This window comes from Malaclemys terrapin, chromosome 24, assembly GCF_027887155.1.
Source record: "Malaclemys terrapin pileata isolate rMalTer1 chromosome 24, rMalTer1.hap1, whole genome shotgun sequence".
NCBI classification, from domain to species: Eukaryota; Metazoa; Chordata; order Testudines; family Emydidae; genus Malaclemys; species Malaclemys terrapin.
The window spans coordinates 16,115,545-16,137,528 of NC_071528.1; the positions used below are offsets into that span (position 1 = coordinate 16,115,545).

Here is a 21,984-nt window from a genome sequence, read left to right on the forward strand (position 1 = left end):
CCTTGGGCTGATCTCTCTAGCTGTGATGCACTGCTGGCTGCCTCGGCCCTTGGGGGCGGGGGTTGCAGAGAACATCAAAAGAATTTCCCTGGCAGGCAACCAAGGCCCCTGGAGCAGCTCCCCGACCTCCAGCGCACCCTAGTCTGCCTAGCACTACCTCTGTGCCCACCCAGGTGCTGCCCCAAACACCTGTGGCCCTGGGTGCCTAGAGCACCGTGTGAGGATGCCCCGCCGAGGGCTGTTCCCTCACCTAGCGGCTTTGCTGCAAGGCACGTGCAGGAGCGTCTCCTTTTGCCCTGCAGCAGCTGCCCTGGGAGCCTGCCCCCTTCCCAGCACCAAAGAGCAGCGCTTGAGAGCTGGGTTCTGTCACTGACTGGGGGAGAGGGGGCGGCAGTTTGCAGTGCCTGCGTTTCCCTTGCTGAGAGGAGGAACGACTGGGGCGGGCTGGGATTGGCCACTGTCCCAGCTGCGGCTGAGGGGCAGCACTGGGAGGCTAATGAAGCCCCTTTCAGCAGTGGTGACCCTGCAGGACGGTCCCTAGGAAGGGGGGGTTGGGGGACAGGAGGGCTCTCCCTTAGCTGCTCCCTGGGGGCAGCATCCTGCCTTGGCTGGGACTGCCAAGGGCCTTCCTTGTGAAGGAGCCAGTTCCCCAGGGCCTGGAGCTGAGCTGCCAGCGGCCTGGCCCTCGGCCCTTCTCTTAGCCCTTCCCTGAAGGGCCCTTGCCCAGCGGCCGGCTCCTCTTCTTGCTGAAGCTTTGGTTACTGCAGTGTGGGCTTGCCCGTGCCCCCCACTCCTGGCCTGTCTGCGGGCAGAGCGCTGGCACCTCAGGCAGGGAGCGTCCCAGGAGGTGTGGGGCAGGGGCATGAGTGGTTTGCTGCAGCTGTTGTATTAACTGGGGTGGAGTCTACAGCTGGGATCAGAGCCCGGTGCCTGCCGTTGGGCCCAGGGCCTCAAGGGCAGTAGCCCAAGGGTCAGTCGCAGTGCTCTGGGTTTGTTCTGCTGGGGCAGGACCCAGACCTGGCTGTGACGGCCTGGCCCTCGCACGAGGGGCTGTGAATGAGGCAGCAGCTGTGGCCACAAGCTGGTGTCGGGAGGTGATTATTTACCCTGCCCATCCGTGCCCCCCTTGGTTCAGGCCTAGGGCTGGTTCCTCCCAGAGGAGGGACCTGTTGGATTCTCTGTTGGCCCAGGAGGGAAGGATGGGGGTTGGGAGGGGGAGAGACCCTCCCTTGGCCAGGACATCCAACTTGCAGTGTGTGGGGTCCAGGCTGTCCCCTGCAGGGGGGTCTCCCCTGCCTGCCCCTCAGCCCATCCTCCCTGGCCCTCAGCCCCCCATGGCCTGTCCTCTTCCAAGGGGAAAACTCTTGTCTTTAATTGGGGCTCAGGAAATACCCAGCCCCTCTTCTGTAAGGGGGCGCTGCCTGTGGGGCTTTGCTGGCTGGAGATTTGCCTGGGGCCAGGGTGGAGAGACAGTCCAGGCAGGGGGAGGGGGATTCTGAGCAGTGCTTGGGCCGTGGCTGAGGAGGGGCGGGGCGGTTGTGCTGGCTTCCCTGGACAGCTGGCTGGGGGACTGAGTAGCACCGTGAGCACCCCCAGCCTGTGAGCTGGCCCCTCGGGGGCAGAGGGGAGCGGTCGGTGCTCTTGCTCAGGTTGCAATGGGGGGCTGAAGCTGTGTTTACTCTTGTTGCTGCTGAATGTGTGGGACAGGCAGGGACAGTGCTGCTCAGACTTGGGGAGGGGAAGCCTTTGGCAGAGAACCAGCCCCTGGGTGGGGATGGGGGTGGGAACAGCCTGTCTTGCTGGCACCTTCTCCAGCACCCAGGCTCTTTCAGTCAGGCGGCAGGGCCAGGCCGCCCTTCCCAGGAGACGCTTTCGGGGTCCCAGCACCGCAGGGCTGGGGGAGAATGGCCGGTTGCACCGGCGGAGCTGCAGGCTGGGCTGCGGGCTGGGCTATGGGCATGCACCGCTGAGAGCAGGACGTGTCCAGCACCTCACAGCCTGGTGGGAAAAGCCTCCTTCTGCACCTGGGGCAACCATCCCGGGCCCTGCGCGGGTGGATCCAGCCCCTTCTCCCTCCCCTCCCCCCCCCAACATACCCCTGCCAGAGGGCAGGGATGGGGATTTCTGATTTGCTGTCACACTCTTGCACCTGCCCCTGTATTTACCCCTTTCCCCCTCTCCCCCACCCCCCCCGACTCTCAGCTGCTGTGCAAGGAAACCAAGTCCACCCACAGGCCAGGTTGCCGGGCACCGGAGCCACGCTTCACCCCAGCCGCTGTCCGCCCATGGGCACCTGTGCCCTGCAGTCTGCAGAGCAGAGCTTTGTCTCCGTCCAGGTGGCTCTGCAGCCCTGCACCGTCTCTTGGGGCTCCTCTCCTGTCAGGGGGGACCAGGGGGAGTGTCACATGGGCCATGCCCTTTGGGGGAGCTGCTGAGTGAGTCCTCCCCACCCCCAGCACTCCTGAAAGCCTCTCCCCATCTGGCAGCCCCACTCACAGGCCAGCCCCACTCCCAGGCCAGCCCCCTTCGGTGTCTGCTACAAGGCAGGCAGAGCGCACTGCAATGGGAACAGGGTGGGGGAGTCAGTGTTGGGCTCTGCCTTGGCCTACTGCTTTCTGAGCTGCTGCGCCGTTACCTGCGTCCCGTGACCAAACTTTTCTCTGGCCCCATTGGAACAAGCCCCTTCCTGGGTGTTTTTAATGCAAGCAGCTGGGACTCTCCTCTGGGACCCCAGGAGCTAGCACGAGCTGTGCGATGACACCACGGGAGTTGACAGCGTGGAGCTCGGTCAGACCCTGGCCCTTTCTCCACTGCCAATGGGAGACCATCCGCCCCAGGAACCGTGGCGTTCTCTGCGCCACGTCGGGCCCAGACCTGCTGAAAGGGTCCAGAAAAACACTGGCTCCCTTGTGGCTGAAATACTGCGGATGCCAGCGCGCTCTGCCATAGGTGAGAGCCCCGGGCGCCCAGTGGCCAAGGTGCCAGCTGGCAGGCAGAGGGGACAATCCTAGCCTTTCCCTTCCTGGCCAGGGGGAAGCTGGGAGGAACTGGAAAAGAATGTTCTCAAGAAAACAGCCTCAATCTCCCCTGTTCAGCCAAGGTTTGTGACCTGCCCCTATAGCCGTGGGAGAATGCCACAGGGGTGGGAAGCACATCCCTGGCCCCTGGAGCAACTCCTAAAGAGCCACGTTCATCTGTGAGTGGCTGAACCTGGGTTCTAAAAACCAGCCCAGCAGCCTGGAGCACCTCGCATCCTCGGTACGGGTTAGCTGGGATCTGAGTTGGCTGCTCGGTTCCCACCTGTGGGCTATGAACGCACCTGGGGAAGGAGAAGGGTGAGCACTGGCTGTGCTAAGCTGCTGCACCGCAGTTGCTCCAAGACTGAGCCCACGTGGGTCTGGGGCAGTGGCTAGGGCATCTGCACACTAATGTGACACCGCACAAGAGACGGGGCAACAGCTGGAAGAAAGGGGCAGAAACCCCTCACCATATGCTTGGCTGCTGGCTCTTCGAGATGCTGTGACTACGGTTTTGGTGCCCTCCAAAGGTCTGTCTACACTGCAATTCGACCCCCGTGACTGCCCTGTGCCGGCTGACTTAGGCTCCCAGGCTTCAGGCTAAGGGGCAGTTTAATTGTGGTGCAGACGTTTTGAGCTCTGGGATCCTCCCACCTTGCAGCTCCAGACCAAGCCCGGATGTCTACACCGCTATTAAACAGCCCCTTCCCCCAAGCCCCACGAGCCCCAGGGAGCTGGCACAGGCCAGCCGTGGGTTTTTAATTGCAGTGTGGACAGACCCCGTGACGCCCTGCTCAGGGTACTGCGGCTGATTCCTGGGGCTGGAGCTATTTTTAGTTGCACAGGAGACTGAAACTCGGTCATGGTTTCTAGTGAAGGCACAGACCCCGTCTTGCTGGTGGCAGCCCGAGCAGACCTACAGACCTGGCTTGGCTGGGCGGCAATTGCAGCCCGGTGGTGCCCATGCTGAATTTCACAGGTTAGCTGCATTTCAAACAGCAAGATGTCAAACAAAACCAAAATGCAGCGTTTCCTTTGGGGAGAGGAGCCTGCTTTCCGCCCCATGACCCCGCAGCGTAGCACGAGCTCAGGAGGCCAGACCCAGCTGGGGGAGCCAGTGGGCTGCGTCCCAGATGCGGCTCATTCCCTCCAGGGCAGCAGGTGCAGCCTGGCTCACTGGCTGCCTCGTTTGCATTTTGAGGAACTTCTTTTCTAACAGAAGTACCAGAGATGACACCACGAGCTTTCTTGACAAGTGCCGGGGGGCTGGGGAACCCCAACATCCTCCAGCCTCATCCCAGCCTTAGAGCTGTTCCCTGCCATCGCCCTGAGACTAGCTGGCAATAGAGGCTGAGCGGGGTAGGGTGGAGCAGTGACGTGCAGCTGCCAGAAACGACGAACATTCCCCCAGTTTCACTTCACTGCCTAGGCGAAGGAGGAACAAACCTCCCGCAAGCAGAGGAAGGAAGCGACGCCAACACAGGAGCAAGAGGGACCCACCACTGGTACTGTACCAGCTGTTCCCCTGTACGCTGTGCTCGCCACAACACCCAGCGCTTAGTCACAGGTGCTTGGGACTTTGACACGTAGAGGGCTGCTAGCGGCACGTCCTTTAGCGACTCGCTTGGTGGCTGCCCGGCTCCACGACGGAGCTGAGCCTGCTAACAAAGCCCGGGGGAGCAGCTAGGGTCAGTGCTCAGCACACACTGCAGCCTCTTTGCAGTGCTAGGTCTGAAGAGGGTTTTCCACGCTGACCCCAGCCCGCCCTTTCTCTGGTGGCGGCCACCCCATGCATTCGTTTAGTAGACTATCCAAAGGTGGGCCCTACTCCTCTGGGCATTTAAACGTACGGCTAGAACATTTGGCATGTGAGCGAGCCTGTTCCTAAAGCCCTAGACCCTATCCTGGAGCCTGTGCTGTCGTGGACTCTACATGGGCTGCTGGGGGCAGAGGAGAAGATGGTTGGACTAAAGGGATGGGCTGGTGCTGGCATTAAGACACTGGCTGGGCCCGTGCACCAGCCGTCCCTTTCCCAGCTGTCCAACGAGGATAACCGCCCTGCCGTTCGCCAGCCCTGTGTAGACAAGGCCTGCTGCACCGAGAGCGGCCCGCGGGCTTAGCTCCTGGGGGGAGTGGACAGTGAGCTCCTGACCGCTGTGCAACTTTCCACGTGGACACTTGGGTCGGCTTGACTTGCATCAGGCAGAAGCTAAATCACTGCAACCACTGGGGGCGACACCGCGTTTGTCCCAGTAGCACTGTAATAAGGAGGGGTGAGTGTTTCACCCATACAACCCCTCCCCCGGGTGCCATTAAAAGTTCCTTACGGGGGTACAGCGAATTCCCCTTCCCTTACCGGGTTAAGATGTAGGACTTTGGAGTGACTCTGGTATAAACGGGTATTACCTTCACCACACTGGTGACCCTGGAATTGTGGCCAGAGAGGTCATCTAACCCCCCCCCAAGCCTGCCCTACAAACTGCAGAGTTGGGGGTTTTGGGGTCAAACCTGGACCCTGAGCCCCTTGTGGGGTGCCAGCCCCCCCACTCCAACCTGAACCCCAACTCTGCCACCTACCCTCCCTTTCACAGGCCTCACCCCAACCCCAGTGTATCCCGCGCAGGGAGATTGCCTTACACCCAACCCCACACAACCCCTATTGCCCGCCCCACTCCAGGCCCCCGGTGCCCCTGGGGCCTCGCCTCCACTGCTCTACAGCTCACGGTGGCTTCAGGACCACACTACCCACAATGTACAGCGGCCTTTATTTGACTACCCCCCCGCCTCTCACCGCCTTACACCAATCGGAAGCCAGCCTTCACCGGCCTGGCCAATCAGAGCGCGCTGGCCCGCCCCCTTGCCCCCTCTTAGCCCAGCAACAGGCTCGCCGGCGGGGCGGGGCTCGGCGAATCGCCTGGTGAATAATACATGAGGGGGCGTGTCATAGGGCGGGTGGCCCCGACCGCCCCAGCGCCGAGGGGGAGACGGTCCCAAGATGGCGGCGCTGCAGGCGGAGCGCGGGTACGGGCTGTCCTGCGGGCGGCTCGGCCGGGGCACCCGCGTCTCCGTCTTCCACGTCAAGCTGACGGACAGCGCGGTGCGGGCCTTCGAGGGCTACCAGGGCAGCAAGGTACCGCGGGGCCGGCCGGGGGGCTCCTGGGTATGGGGGGACCGGCCGGGGGGGGGGGGGCTCCTGGGTATGGGGGGACCGGCCGGGGGGGGGGGGGGCTCCTGGGTATGGGGGGACCGGCCGGGGGGGGGGGGCTCCTGGGTATGGGGGGACCGGCCGGGGGGGGGGGGCTCCTGGGTATGGGGGGACCGGCCGGGGGGGGGGGCTCCTGGGTATGGGGGGACCGGCCGGGGGGGGGGGGGCTCCTGGGTATGGGGGGACCGGCCGGGGGGCTCCTGGGTATGGGGGGACCGGCCGGGGGGGGGGGGCGCTCCTGGGTATGGGGGGACCGGCCGGGGGGGGGGGGGGGCTCCTGGGTATGGGGGGACCGGCCGGGGGGGGGGGGGGGCTCCTGGGTATGGGGGGACCGGCCGGGGGGGGGGGGGCTCCTGGGTATGGGGGGACCGGCCGGGGGGGGGGGGGGCTCCTGGGTATGGGGGGACCGGCCGGGGGGGGGGGGGGCTCCTGGGTATGGGGGGACCGGCCGGGGGGCTCCTGGGTATGGGGGGACCGGCCGGGGGGGGGGGGCTCCTGGGTATGGGGGGACCGGCCGGGGGGCTCCTGGGTATGGGGGGACCGGCCGGGGGGCTCCTGGGTATGGGGGGACCGGCCGGGGGGGGGGGCTCCTGGGTATGGGGGGACCGGCCGGGGGGGGGGGGCTCCTGGGTATGGGGGGACCGGCCGGGGGGCTCCTGGGTATGGGGGGACCGGCCGGGGGGGGGGGGCGCTCCTGGGTATGGGGGGACCGGCCGGGGGGGGGGGGGGGCTCCTGGGTATGGGGGGACCGGCCGGGGGGGGGGGGGGCTCCTGGGTATGGGGGGACCGGCCGGGGGGGGGGGGGGCTCCTGGGTATGGGGGGACCGGCCGGGGGGCTCCTGGGTATGGGGGGACCGGCCGGGGGGGGGGGGCTCCTGGGTATGGGGGGACCGGCCGGGGGGCTCCTGGGTATGGGGGGACCGGCCGGGGGGCTCCTGGGTATGGGGGGACCGGCCGGGGGGCTCCTGGGTATGGGGGGACCGGCCGGGGGGCTCCTGGGTATGGGGGGACCGGCCGGGGGGGGGGGGGGGCTCCTGGGTATGGGGGGACCGGCCGGGGGGGGGGGGGCTCCTGGGTATGGGGGGACCGGCCGGGGGGGGGGGGGCTCCTGGGTATGGGGGGACCGGCCGGGGGGGGGGGGGCTCCTGGGTATGGGGGGACCGGCCGGGGGGGGGGGGGCTCCTGGGTATGGGGGGACCGGCCGGGGGGGGGGGGGGCTCCTGGGTATGGGGGGACCGGCCGGGGGGGGGGGGCTCCTGGGTATGGGGGGGCCGGCCGGGGGGGGGGGGGGGCTCCTGGGTATGGGGGGGCCGGCCGGGGGGGGGGGGGGGGCTCCTGGGTATGGGGGGGCCGGCCGGGGGGGGGGGGGCTCCTGGGTATGGGGGGGCCGGCCGGGGGGGGGGGGCTCCTGGGTATGGGGGGACCGGCCGGGGGGGGGGGGCTCCTGGGTATGGGGGGACCGGCCGGGGGGGGGGGGCTCCTGGGTATGGGGGGACCGGCCGGGGGGCCCCTGGACATAAGGGGGCGGCCGGGGGGCGCAACTAGGAATGGGGGTGCCGGCTGGCCGGGGGGCGCAGCTGGATATGGGGGGGGTGGCCGAGGGGCGCAGCTGGATATGGGGGGGGTGGCTGGGGGGTGCAGCTGGATGTGGGGGGAGTGGCTGGGGGGTGCAGCTGGATGTGGGGGGAGTGGCTGGGGGGTGCAGCTGGATGTGGGGGGAGTGGCTGGGGGGTGCAGCTGGATATGGAGGACCGGCTGGGGGGACTCCTGGATATGGGGATTGCGTGGGCCGGCCGTGGGGGGCAGGCTCCTGGGCATGGGGGACAGTGGAGTGATGCAGAGCCCCCCCCCCCCCCCCGGTCTCGGGGATCTGACCCCATTCTCCCCACAGGCAGGGAAGGCAGCGGGGGGACAGGGGAGGGCCCTTCCAACGTGAGGGTAGAGTGTGTCCCGTCCCCCCCCCAGTCCCAGGGATGGAGGGGCTGCTTCCGTGGTCCTGCGCTGGTGTTGATGAGGTTCCTGCTTTAGGGGAGCTGGTTGGGGGGATCTAGGAGGTACCCATTTCTGCCAGGGGATGTATTCTGTGGGGATGTGCCCCCCAGCCCATGGGGCGTCTGCCCCAGCTTCCCTGGCCAGGGGCCTGGATCCCCCTTGTATCCTGTAAGGAGCGGCAGGGGGCACTGGGCTTGGTGTCCGGCCTGGCATAGGGCTTAGCTAGGGTCAAGTAGAAAGAGAATGTTATTGAAGCACCTTGCACACCCCTTTGGTGGTGGTTTTGGGGGGAAGGGGGGCTGCTGGGACAGGTTCTCCCCCATGTAGTAGAAATCCAGGGTGGTGGGGCTTGGGTCACCTCCATCCAGAAAGGGTTCAAATCCTCGGCTCCCTGCCAAGAGCCAATGATGGGTTTTATATTGTGAACTTTCAGATCCCGTCCTCCCTCGTTTGGGCTGGGGGCTGTACCCCTCAGTTTGAAACTTCACCTGTGTAATCTGAAAATACCCAGAATTTTTACACATACACCCCCCCCCCCCCCCCAGTGAGGCAGAGATCTATGTTGTCATGAGGGGTTCAGCACCACAACAGTTCAGGGGGAGTTAATCCTTACGTATCATGGGGTGATAAGGAAGGGGTGAATCAGATTGTCCTCAATTGGAAAGAGCCCAGCTTCCACCCTGTAGGAGCATTCAAGAGAAACACTTCCCAGGAAGGAAGAGGCTGCAGCTTTCACTCACTGGTGAATATTTAACACGGTTGGGTAAAATGGGGAATTTCCTTCTCCTGTCCCCATCATCGCTGCTGCTGTTCTCGCTAAAAGCTCTGATTTATCGGCTTCTCCTTCCAGGCAGGCAGATGCCTTGCGCTGACCATAGACCAGGGTTCCCCATGCTCTAGAGCACACTGTTGATTGCTATAGGTGAGAAGGAAGCTAGCTTTTCTCTTTGTCGTCGTTGAGGCTGTATTTTGATATCTTCAAAATTTCCAGGAAGGCTCTTGAGATGTTTCCTCAAATTGCATCCAGCTAGCTTATTAGCTACTGCGTAAATAAATAAAAATGGGAACACTGGACATCTTTTACTAGGATGTCTCTAGAATGAATTAAAAAATCCCTTTTTTCTTTGCTCTTGTACAGTGCACGTTTTTCTGTCTTCACCTTGCAGGTAGGTGGTAAAAGCTGGGACTCTAACCTGTTTGTTAGAAACATCCTGCTTGCCAGCGTCTGTAGAATAAACCATATGTTGTCACAACACTATTTTTAATGTAGGGTGTTGGTTACATCACATAAGCGAGTTGGGCAATCTCTGCATGAGGGTTAAAGGTAATTACAGTCCCAGGGTTTATCAACTTAACATTGGTAACAGCAATTTATATTTTAATGAGTGTTTATCAGCTTTGTGAAAAGTCAGCAGCAGCGAGTGAAGGAAACATTAGGCCTCTAATAGTGCAGTAGCTTTTCTCCAAAATTAGTCTGTCAAGGAAAGTTGTTTTTTTGGGGGGTGGGGGGAGGAGTAAGGATTTTTAGGCAGCTGTGTTAAATATTTTAAGTGTGGTTTCTATCTTTGTTTGGTAGCCAAGGGCTACTAATGGACTTTGCTTTCTGCTCCCCATCTGACAGTGACAGACAGTTGGGCTTGTCTGCTACTAATGGTTAAATGGGTAGGAAAGGATAAGAGTTCACTAGTTTGTGTAATGAATAACGTGACAATTCGTGGGCTATTAAACACATACGCTGTTTCTGCGTTTGTTCTATAAACAGTTTCTCTAGCTTGTTGAACTTGTCATCTTCCTCTGAAATGTGCTGTGCCAAGAAGCCGTCTTACTGCTCTTTCAGTATATGTGAAGGCTAGTCTTTAATTTCATTTGGACTTGTAGAAGGTAAATGGAAGGATCTTGCAAAGGCTTTGTCCTGGTCTTTTTGAGTTTAAATTTGGTGTAACTGACTGCAGTATTGGTCTAGCCCTTGTCCAAGAAAATGTAAAAATCCAATACTGTTTGTTACCTGAAGTCAGATCTGTTCGGAGTCTGACCTGTCCATATCCCTGTATAGTATGTTAGTGTGATTCCTGTGGCCAGTCTCTGAAATTCTGCCAAAACAAGTTTTTTACCTTGACTATCTCCAGTTACTTGCTGAGTTTGCTCTTTGACTTTGTGATGCATGTGTTGAGTGTATAGTTCATAAGTGAACACCCAAAAGGAGTATTTGCCATCAGCTTTGATTTTTCCCTTCCCCTCCATGTGCTTGCATGCTTGATAATAGCTTGCACCACGGCCGGGTAACACAGACAAAGCTAACTTCTGGTCCATGACTTGGCTTCTAGTTAGAAGCCTCTGAGCAGCTTATTGGACTTCTCCGTCCTAGTTGGGTCTTTGCTGATATATGGTAAGTCATTTTTGGCCCAAGTCACTTTGATGTACCATTCTTGTTGACTTGGGAGTACTTGAAATATTATTTATAGATAGAGGGCATAAAACTCCTTTTGGAGAAGGCCAAATTACATTTTTAATTGTCCATGACTCAAGTTTGTAAAGTTAGGGTCATATACTCCCCTTGATCCACAGTGGATCTCCCAACGAGGTGGGCATAAAGATCAAGTATATGCTGTGATCCTTGTGTAGTAACAAAACTTGTAGCAATGCTATGTTCAGCATCACTGGGGGGGAGAGGAGAATGCACTTCTAGGACCACTATTATTTCTGCCCTTTGTCTGACCCTTTGCCCATGTAATTACCCTCATGATTGTGGACTTTTGGAAACTAGATGCACCGTGGCACAGCTTACGTGTGAATATCTGATTGTGTGTCATCATTCTGTTTAAGAACTAATCGCCACAGAGCTAAAATGGGGCAATATTTCACATCTTAGCCTGAAACACTGTCTGCAATCCAAGGAAGATGGCTGTGCATCAGCTTTGCTTTACTCCATCTCTGCTATTGGCATATGCATATGTTCTGCTTGGCAGTCACCTTGTGCGTCAGGCAGGACACAACTGCCAGCTTTCTCCTGCCTCCTGTTCCTTCTGGCCAGTCAACAATTCCCACGACTCTCCTGAGAGGGTCAGTTCAAGACACTGTTGGTGCACTTCCTGTTTTTCTGTTTGTTTAGCCTGGGTCCTGAACATTGTACACTACTAGTGTTGGCCAATTTCCTAATTCAGGACCAAAGAGATGATCTTAATCCACTCACCACCCTTTCCCCTTGTACACGACATAAGTTGTATCCATCCTTTCAGCCTGTTGTACAACTGAAAACCATAGTACAGGATACTCCCAATTAGCTGAGTAGCATGGGGGACTGGGATTTTATTCAGATAAATGGAGAGGACAGGAGCCATTCATCTGTGGAGTGGCCTGAAAGGATGACTGACTCCTCTGAACCCTAGCCCAGGGTCTCTGCTGTGCCCCACTCACTCCCGTCACAGCAGGACTGCAGAGGGCTCCCTGTGTTGCCACAGGACTGGTAACACCCCATCCCTGCAGGCGCAAGGTGTGAGACTGAGCAAAGACCTCCAGCCAGGACTCTGTTCTTCCCCACCAGGACTACAGCCTTCCCTGCACCTTGTGCTTACAGGGATCAGGTGTCACTGGCCCTGCTGCAGTGCAGGGAGATCTCTGCAACTCGGCTGTCACAGCCCCATGTCAGTGGGGCCACAGAGGGCTCTCTGCACTGCTGCAGGAGCCCGCCCAGCAGGGGGCTTGGTCATCCTTCTCGCACTTCTAACTGGGGGTCTCTGCTCTATTATCTGAACCTCCGCATTATCCAGTCCCTTCATTTTCCCACAGTGTGAGATACTTGGGAGACAAGGAAGAGATTCAGATAATAGGTTTCAGAGTGGTAGCCGTGTTAGTCTGTATCAGCAAAAACAAGGAGTACTTTGTTAGTCTCTAAGGTGCCACAAGGACTCCTTGTAGTTTTTATTCAGATAATAGTTATTTTCAGATAATAGAGTTTTGGCTAAATGAGCATATACTGTACTAAAATGCGTATACGTGACATGTCAGGCTTAAATGTCATGTAGCAACCGGCAAGGTTCTACATCCTGTGATGGGGTGGGTGAGGGTATGTGGGTAGCATTAAAGCTGATGATGGAACCTTTAATTGTGAATCTCCTGAGTCTCTAGCCCAGGGGTCGGCAACCTTTCAGAAGTGGTGTGCCGAGTCTTCATTTATTCACTCCAATTCAAGGTTCCGCATGCCAGTCATACATGTTAACGTTTGTAGAAGGTCTCTTTCTATAAGTCTATAATAGAGAACTAAACTATTGTTGTATGTAAAGTAAATAAGGTTTTTAAAATCAATTAAAATGCAGAGCCCCCTGGAGCGGTGGCCAGGACCCGGGCAGTGTGAGTGCCACTGAAAATCAGCTCGCGTGCCGTGAGTATGGCAGGTGGAGACGATGCAAGCTTCTGTCCCCGCTCCTTAGCCCTACCCTGCAGGCACTCCTCCACCCCTACTTTTCCATAGCGCCTCTCTTGAGCTGAGGCCACTGGTTGAGCCAGACTAGTGAATTTTGGGATGTGGACTGCCAAAGGGTATTGCCCCTCCGCAGCATGCTCTAGTCTCTGGCTTCAATCCTGGAACCTTGGGCTGTTGACCAATCTGAATCTTCCAGTTTTTGGCGTGAGGTACTGCTCCTTCGCCAGTCGCACTCCTGGTTTTATTTTCAGTCAAATGCCCGTGAATTTCTCAGTGGTAAAGTGAAGGCTACCGAAGCAGCTGCTGAGTGTAAGAGATCTGGTTCATTTGCACATCAAGTTATTTTACAACATGTATGGCCACACAGAGTTTTCTTTTTGTTGTCTTGTGGGAAATCAAAAATGAGGCCTTTAATTTTCAGCACGGACTGTTCAAAGGGATGCACATGTCTCAATGCTTGTTGAGAGCATGTAGCTTTTTAATCAAAACCCATTAAATGATCTTAAAGCTTTTTGCATAATTATTCCTTCTCTGTAACCGGTCTCTTCTCCTGCCTCATTAGTTCATTGATGCCGTCAGTCCATCAAAATTGAAGCATTTATGACATCATTAACATGGGATTGTGACGTTGCTAAGTGAATCAGTCAGGAAGAGGTTGGTTAGAAAGGAAACTCGTCTGTTTGCACATACACCCCTTGATGATGAGCAGTGATGGGGCAGGATATATCAAACATTACTGGTCTGTTAAAACTTCCATTAAAGATTTTTTAATCTTGTGAATTAAAATGTGCTTTCTTCCATTTCAAGAAAGGGTACAGACAGAGGTTTAATCTTGTGTTTGAGGTATGTTTTGGCTGTTTCCTTTCAGTTATTTAGGGTAGCTTTTTTTCCCAACCATATATCATTTAGATCTGCTCAAATTATAGATTTATCTCTCTACTCTTCAAATTGCATGGGAAGGAATTGTCTATAATTTACATCTAAAGTGACGTACAGTTGCTATGGGATTCAGTGACAGATTATAAACCTATTATGTGCTTTTTTGTACTGCTGGTAGCTGACTAAAAACTAGGACTACTTGGTGACGTGCCAGTGAAAAGTAGAGAGAACAGTATTTTGTCAGGCTGTCACCAAAAACAGTAGCAAGAATTTGAAAGTGCTGCAGCAAGTTTGTGCCTTAAAGAAGGTACACCCTTAACTTGAAACTCACAATTCTGCCTTTAAATATTTTATCCATATATTGTAACAAGTAACTCCTAGAGCAACAGACAGTGAACGATTAGTGCCCAGTTCTTCATCTGCAGATAGGTCTTAAATCCTGGAAGGTGCTGAGCATTGTGGCACAAACCCAGCAGCTGGATTAAGGCCACCGTGTTCAGCATCTTGCAAGAAGAAACTCACGCTTCTTTCCACTGTTTCCATTGTACGATCAGCTAGCCTCTGTCTTGAAAATCTTACAAACATCCGCAGGGGAACAGAAAAAACATTTAAAATGCCTTACAAAATACTTTTAAACTTCATGCTCTTATTTGAAGTATATCTTATCAAACTCTGGTCTTCCAAAATTAGACTTAAGAAAACCCTCTTTGATAACCTCCTTTTAAGATGAGCCCTGTGCTCTATTACAAAGTATATATCTCTAAGTGGCTTGTATGCTTACATTATAAACTAACGGCTGACCTTAGAGCACTGCCTATTAATAGGTGACCCTCAAACACATGTGTCTTCATCCCTTGGAAATGTGTGTTTTTATTTTTGTTAGATTATTGTAATGTTCCCTGGCAGAGAGACTACTGCTAGGTCGCAGTCACTCGCTCACATAGTACAGGCTTTTGTCCTGTTCTTTGTTACCAGCTGGGGGAGGAGAGAGTCTTTTAAAAAAAACAAAAAAGCCCCCCCCAAAAAAACCTAAAATTTGAGAACTCCGTGTAGAAAAATGAAGGCTGGTCAGTTGTGTGTTTGTTTCCTGGATAATTTGCAGAGATCCCACTGTGTGATGCGGGCAGGGCGAGTTTGCAAAGTATCTCTAATCTCTGTGCATGTTATAAAGTGAGAAGGGAGAGACAGTACATGCATCACTTTAATACCTATTTATGCCAAATAATCCCTGAAAGAGGAATGCGTTTTGGCTGACTTAGCGGTTTGCTAATAATGCATAAGAGGAGACAGTGAGATGGATGGAGTTGCTTTGCAAGAGTAGGTAAAGTTTGGAGCCACACCAGCTACTTTAAGGCTCTCTCTAGCGTAGTCAGACTGGTATGTGCAGTTGTAAGGATGCCAGGGAATGGTTTTTTGGTGTGAGGGAAGAGGGGTTCTCCTTAGTGTAGCATCAACAGTAATTTCAAGAGCATTAACAACTTTCTGCTTACCCCTGAAATGTTAAGGATAATAACACTTTTATGAACCTTATTATCCTAATAAAAGGAACCAGATCGACAGCCCCCAGACTAGCAACCTCTTCTTAGCCACAAGAGCAGGCACAGAATAGACAGCACTAAAGCCAGCTTTCTCCCCAGCCAGCATGCCTAAACCTTTACCTGGAGGGCATCATCCAGAGAAGAGAGCTTAGATTTTGTAGGAGAAATAACTTTGTGGTAGCATTAATGTTGCTTAGAGTATCCCAGGCATTAAGGCAGCCTTTGCACATTGTAGTAACTTAGTGTTGTGTGTTGACTGATCTTTAAGAATTTTGGTATAATAAACAGGATGGCACCATTTTTTGCAGCTGTTGTCGTCCTAACCTGATGGTTTGTTTTGAGTTCCAGTACTGCAGTGAAAAGGGAAACGTTAAAAATCCAATGCATTTTGCTTTGCTCTAATGAATAGACAGGGTTTAGGAAAAAACACTGCTGTGTACACGTAGTCTCTCCTTTCTTTGTTTTGGACGGATGCCTTTTTAATTTAAAGAAACCAGATTTGTTTAACTTTGAAAAGTGGTCACTGCATATGAATATGACTTTATTTGGCAGCCCACCTCCACCCATTTTGAGGCTTCTCTGATCTAGCTACAGTCTGGTGGCTTCTGTTAACCTCTCTCCTCCCCCCTCCCCCCCACAATCTATGCAGCAAAACCACTTTCTTGGCCTTTGTTGTCTAGGAGAGAATTTCATGCAGTTTGGACTGTAGCAGCAAAGATCAAGTACTTGATGCGAAGGTTTTATTAGAAGGCCGGCCAGTTTTGTTCTGCTCCTGAGGGCTGCTCCTTGTCTGACAGGTGATGTTCCAGCCCGTCAGCAGCCATGTGTGGCCTTTTTTCATGTGCCCAGCCTGCAACCATTCCTGGGCCCTTTGATACGGAGAAAAGATAAACCCTTTCTGATGCATTCGCCTCTTGGACCAACTGGAGTAGAGAAAAGGGGTGGACCATGTGACTTGAGAGATGTGGTCTGAGCATAGGACTGTGAACCAAGGATTCCGGAGTTCTGCTTCTACTTGAACCTTTAGTCCAGATTCTGCTATTTATTTAAAGGTAGAGACTGATTTCCCCTTTTTAGATCTATGCAGCTCCATGTGACCGAGATTAGCGGGTACTACAGAACACTCTAAAACATTTGTCATTTCCTATATGTGTTTACTGGTAAAGTCTGATTATTACCACATCCCTTTTACAAGTTATTCTTTGGAGAGCTGGTTAAGAGCTTTCAAGCCCCAAATTCTAGTTCAGTAATTTGTGTGTCACTTGGATGACGTGCCTCTCCTTTGATTAGAGAGAAAAGTCATTTCCTGATACTTACAGCACTTCTGCTCATATTAATAAGGTCTTGATAGTAAGAAGAGTTAGGTATGGACTAATTAATAGTGTGTAGCAAGAATAAGAATGTTGCACACAGTCCAGGCAAAGGATACTAGTAGGGATGGAAGAAATACTGGCTTAATCCACATTGTGTTATACCCAAAGGATCTACATCTCCCAATAACCCTAAGTGGAAGAAGCTTTAATCTTGATTTTTATATTCCTGCTAGCTGAGGGCCTGCATTACATGATGGGCTGCAATCAGAGGCTTATGTGCCAGTTGTGGTTATTAGAATCATATTCCACATTTCAGTGTCTAGACTTTGTTTGTATGATTTTTGTTGTTGTACCTTTCCAGCTCCTCGGCACAGATTTAAATTGTTGTTGGCTCATAGTCATTGTGAAAAAATCAAATAGTCTCTCTCTTGATGTTTTCCATCCCTCCCCCCCTCGCATCCCCCCCCCCCCCCCAAAAAAAAAGCAGTGGAACAAGGGAATTGACAAAATTTCACTTGTATAATCTGTTAGCCACTGAATTTGGCTTTGCTGAGGAAACTCTCACTTGGGCAAGTTGTGTCAAGTAAACCTACTCTGAAAGCACTTTGAAATCTGCCATGGCCTGGAAATCATACCACTTGGTCATGAGATGACAGGTGTGAGGAAAGATCACAAATTCTTGATTGGTTCAGTGGGACAAATATCTTTCAGTGAATGAGATGGATATGAATTTTATTGTGAGTGTTTAAAAAAAAAAAAAAAACCCAAGGGAAATTAGACTCAAATTTAATCTTTCTAAAACTAAAAATAACAGAGTCTGACTTAAACCCACAAAAGCAAGAAAATTCCTGGTTGAGACTGGAGTAAAGCAGCTTTTTAATTTGTCAGAACTGCTCTAATCCATTTTCAACCAGGAACTTTCTTGTATTTGTAGGTTTGTAAGGTCTTTAATATTCCAGCAAACAAATTCTCAGTGGACTTGGTCTTCTTTCCATTGCCTTCAATGGGGGCAAGATTTGGTGCCATCCCTTGAATCTGTGAATTCGTCTTTTAAAAGAGATGGACTGCTGTTATAAGTTGAGTGATTTGTACCTAAATCATACTTGCCTTACTACTGTGAATAGACCTACTGACTATAAAGGATAGAAGTAAGATCTTTTTTATCATTAATTCTGACTGGCAAATGGAGCACTGTCTTGATCTGGATTGGAAAAAAATTAGTCCCATGTGTGAAGCTGTGGTTACCTTGCTTGATGAAAGCTGCATCCATTGAAGAACCCATCTACTGGGAAAGAATGAACCTGGAAAAATATCAATAAATATGGTCAAAGTTCAGAAACATCCTCAGTCTGATGAAATAACTATACTAGGTCTTCTTGTATAGAATGTAAATTAGATCTCACTACTGGAACTAATACAGACTAGTTGGACTTGATTTTGAGAACAAAATAACCCATGATACCCACAGGAAGAAATTAAAAGTTGTAAGTTTAAACTGGTAAAAGGAAATGGTATTGTTCATAACGCATTTTATGGCAGTGAGTTTCACAATTATATCAGGATTCACAAAGGGTTATGCATATGTCTGGGTAATAAGAGAGTTCAATTACATGAGATAGGATAAGAATATAAGGATATGAACTTGTGATTCAAGACATAAGATAGACCAGGGGTCGGCAGCCTTTCAGAAGTGGTGTGCCAAGTCTTAATTTATTCAATCTAATTTAAGGTTTTGCGTGCCAGAAATACATTTTAATGTTTTTAGAAGGTCTCTGTCTATAATATATAACTAAACTATTGTTGTATGTAAAGTAAACAAGGTTTTTAAAATGTTTAAGAAGCTTCATTTAAAATTAAATGAAAATGCAGAGCCATCCGGACTGGTGGCCAGGACCTGGGCAGTGTGAGTGCCACTGAAAATCAGCTCGTGTGCCGCCTTTGGCACATGTGCCATATGTTGCCTACTCCTGAGATAGACATAAGTTGACAGGAATTAGAAAGAAACTTTCTCCAGCACACCTGTCCCATTTTTTTGATGATTAAAATTTGGTAGACCTAACTGGTTTAAATGTGTAATCAAAGATTTCACTCAGTTTAATAAAATCATTAGAAATGACATGACATATAAGCAGTGTAAAGATGCTTACTCTGTAAGATGGTAACATCCTTTTAAATAGAGAACTCCAATTATTATATTACTGTATAATGTTTATCTAAATCATTACAGCAGTGAGCTTTTGTTATTGTGTTGTCTCTGATACTTACATGGCTCGGATTTATAAAGCTGTTAAAACTTCCCAAATAAAGACATAAGTGAAGGTGGAGAGGGGAAGAAAGAAAGAAAAGCTGCTTCTTTAGTCAGGTTATTCCATAATCTTTTTCATGATTGGGTTTCTTGAACCTTCCTTATAAGCATCTGGTACTGTCCAGTGTTAACCAGGGATGCTGGACCAAATGGACCATTCATTTGGTCTCATATCACCGTTCCCATATTCCTAATATGTTTTAAGAAGAGATCCGAAAAACAAATCAGTTGAACTTTCAGGGGGGGTTGATGGGGTACTTATCAATCTTGGTAAATTCCAAATCTTGATTTACACTTTTTTTATCCTTTAAAACAGAAATCTTATTAATCTAGTCGCCCACCTCCTCCATACCGAAAAGCCCCTGAGAAGTGCTTCAGTATTTTATTTGAAAGGGACGTTACGTTCAATCTCCTCTTGACTTTTGTGAGCTAGTCCTTGCCCTCTGCCTTCCCCACTCTACTCCTGCCTTGGGAGTTACTTTATGTGGGGATGGACTGTTAGCATCCTGTCCCCATCCCATGGGCAGCCGTTCAGTAAGAAGGGGAATCCTTGCCTGTCTGTGGGAATGCGAGCTTTCTCCGTTAGATCTCCAGTATATGGTATCAGTGGGGTCTGTTCTGCTTTCTGTCACTCATTCAGGATTTGGGAGTGGGGGGTGCTTCTTGTATTGCCACAGCAGTTGCCTGCAGCTGCAGTAATGGAGTCCTGCGGGCTGCCTTTTGTGACGCCATAGCAGAAGTTGAGGCTTGTTTCTAGTTTGAGGTTAAAAGTTTCTGGGTGGTCCTCGTCTCAGAAAACAACAAAATCCTTCAATTTTAGTTTGACTCCATAAGAAGCAGTTACTAATCCTGACGTTCACTTTATTGCAAAATGAGAATGAGAGCAACATCCTAAGTGGGAGTGGGTGGGAAATCAGTGCAGGCAAGTGACCCTACAATAACAAACCAGTATGTGCAGCTCAGAATTAAGAAGCAGGTCTGCAATAACAAACCTGGTGTGCTGGAACAAAAATAAGTTTATTAAGGAAGTTGGCTTTGGTTTTCAAGTTTCCAAAGGATTATTGTCAACAATGGGGTATGAGGATAGTTATATAACATTGATGAAAATAAATGGGATATTCTTTTAAATCTGCTTGAAAGCTGAATTTCAATTTGTGTAACAGTGGTGATTAGGAACTTGGTGCAACTATTTTACTAGGGGCATGATTCATAAGTCCTAGTAAAACAAGAACTTTGTTGTAGCTGCGCACACACCACTGATGCCATTTTTAAATAGCGCAGGACTGATTTCTATATCAAGATCAACGAAAATGTTTGTTTATTTTGTAATTCCTAAAGCTAAAAAGTCTTACTCCCACTTACCAGGAAGAAGTGGTGTTTACCCACGAAAGCTTATGCCCAAATAAATCTGTTAGTCTTTAAGGTGCCACCAGACTCCTTGTTGTTTTTACCAGGAAGAGTTACCGCTGATATTTTGCGGTGTATAGTCTGGCTGCGAAGGTTTATTTGTACGACTTCTAATTGATACTCTGCAACCCTTTGCAATGTCGAGAAACCCACAGTGGTAGTACCTACCTGTCTAAAGATTAAACTGCATCTTTCACATATGCATCTAGCCCAGTATTGAGAAGCTTTTTTTTAAAATGGATTCATAAAATAAAGCTTGAATGAACTGACAGCAAAGAAACATACTGTATCTGAACTCAGATAGCCCAGCCATTTGCTTTCTTAAAACAATCCACTAGCATTCCAATTACCATTCTTTTAAGGCTAAAAATTCTGATCACATAACTGGGTGAAGATTCAATAGCCATACTATCTTCTTCGCATGTGTGTTACTAGACTAACTCTACTCAGTGAAAGAGATTCTCTGTCTGCTAGGCTGTAAAAGTCTCTCGAGGACATTGAAGCTTGTACCACTGTGAGGTTTGATGCAGGGATGTGGTTTTTCTCTGTTTAGTCAGCAGAGGTAGTATATTTTTACTGTTCTTATCTTAAGACATTTGATATTCACGTTTGGAATCCCTTGTAACCATTAACTTTCACAGACTGCCTGGTGGGGAGCAGAGAAACATCTGATTTGAAGGGCAGATTTCTTCAATTTAGTAGTGTTCTTCTATTGTTTGTCAGTTTATTTTTGGAATGGATTTTGTTACCAATCAACCTGGCAGTGCAAATAAAAATGTAGTTAGAACAGTGTTAGTTTTGTGTGTTCTCATCCAGAAGGTCTGTTGAGGGGCAGGGAGAGCCTCACTTTACTCAACGGAGGCCTCTCCAGCCAATTAAATGTTAGTAGAGAGGAAGGAGTCCAGCAGCACAGAGGGATGGTGGTTGCATCTTTTCAGCAGCACGCAGTAATTGGAATGGGGAGGGAAAGATAGGCAGATGAATTAATTGTGAAGTTAACTTGTCTGCTGCATAACACCGTCAACTTTGTTGGAAACACCTCAGTATCATTCCAGTGGAAGTGTTGAGTGTTTTGCAATGACTCCATTTCTCATTCATCTGCAAGGAAGAACTAGTGGTTTCCCTGAATTTCTGTGACTCAGAGGAGCCCTGATTGAGTGTAACAGTGCTCTTCAGTTCATGTTGTGTTTGACGTTTACTAAAGGCTTGTCTACGCTTACATTTTATAGTGCTCTAACTTGCTGGCTTAAGGGGGTGAAAAATCACCCCCCTGAGCGCAGCAAGTCCGAGCGCTTTAAAGCGCTAGCGTAGACCGGCTCCGAGCACTGGGAGCTAATCCCCTCGTGGAGGTGGATTAACCGGTGACCACACTCGCACTTCAAAGTGCTCCCGCGGCAGCGCTTTGAAGTTTCCAGTGTAGACTCAAAGCGCCTTGGCCTAGCTGGCGATGCTGAGTGAAAGCATGGTGGAAGCTAAATTTGGACTCTTGGCTTCCTTTTTTATGGGTGGGATGGATTTGCGGGGGGGGGGGGGGGGGGGGGGATTTCTTCAGGATTCCCTTGATTCTTGTTCCCCCTCCGAAGGTCGTGTACCTTGCATTGCGGCAGCCTACTTTCATCTCCATGTTGCTCCAACTGTACAGCCTAATTTTAAAAAAAAAGATAAATGTAGCAAGATCTAGATTCCCACAGCAGTAAAACCAAGGTTTTCAGTTCTGGCTGGCTGTCCCAGGTTCAGCAATGCATGTGGTGAAGTATGTGCCATGGTTGGGACAGTGGGCATGTTAAGTCAATGTGAACTCTCAATTCCATTGCTGTAGCCTCTGCTGCGACAAAAGTAGCGTAAGGATCACAGTGACGCTTCTACCAACTAGCAAAGATCCTTCTGTGGGCAAGTAGTCATATGAAA

The 21,984-nt window shown here is 51.6% G+C and overlaps 1 protein-coding gene across 1 annotated transcript in view; it reads left to right on the top strand.

Annotated features, from left to right (window-relative positions):
- Positions 1–6,010: 6,010 nt before the first annotated feature.
- Positions 6,011–21,984, top strand: part of ELL (elongation factor for RNA polymerase II) — an 88,629-nt gene continuing 72,655 nt past the window's right edge. Inside the window, exon 1 of the mRNA XM_054013979.1 lies at positions 6,011–6,147. Within this exon, the coding sequence (XP_053869954.1) occupies positions 6,013–6,147 (135 nt within the window). The 5' untranslated portion in view covers positions 6,011–6,012. The remainder of the gene's footprint in view (positions 6,148–21,984) is intronic.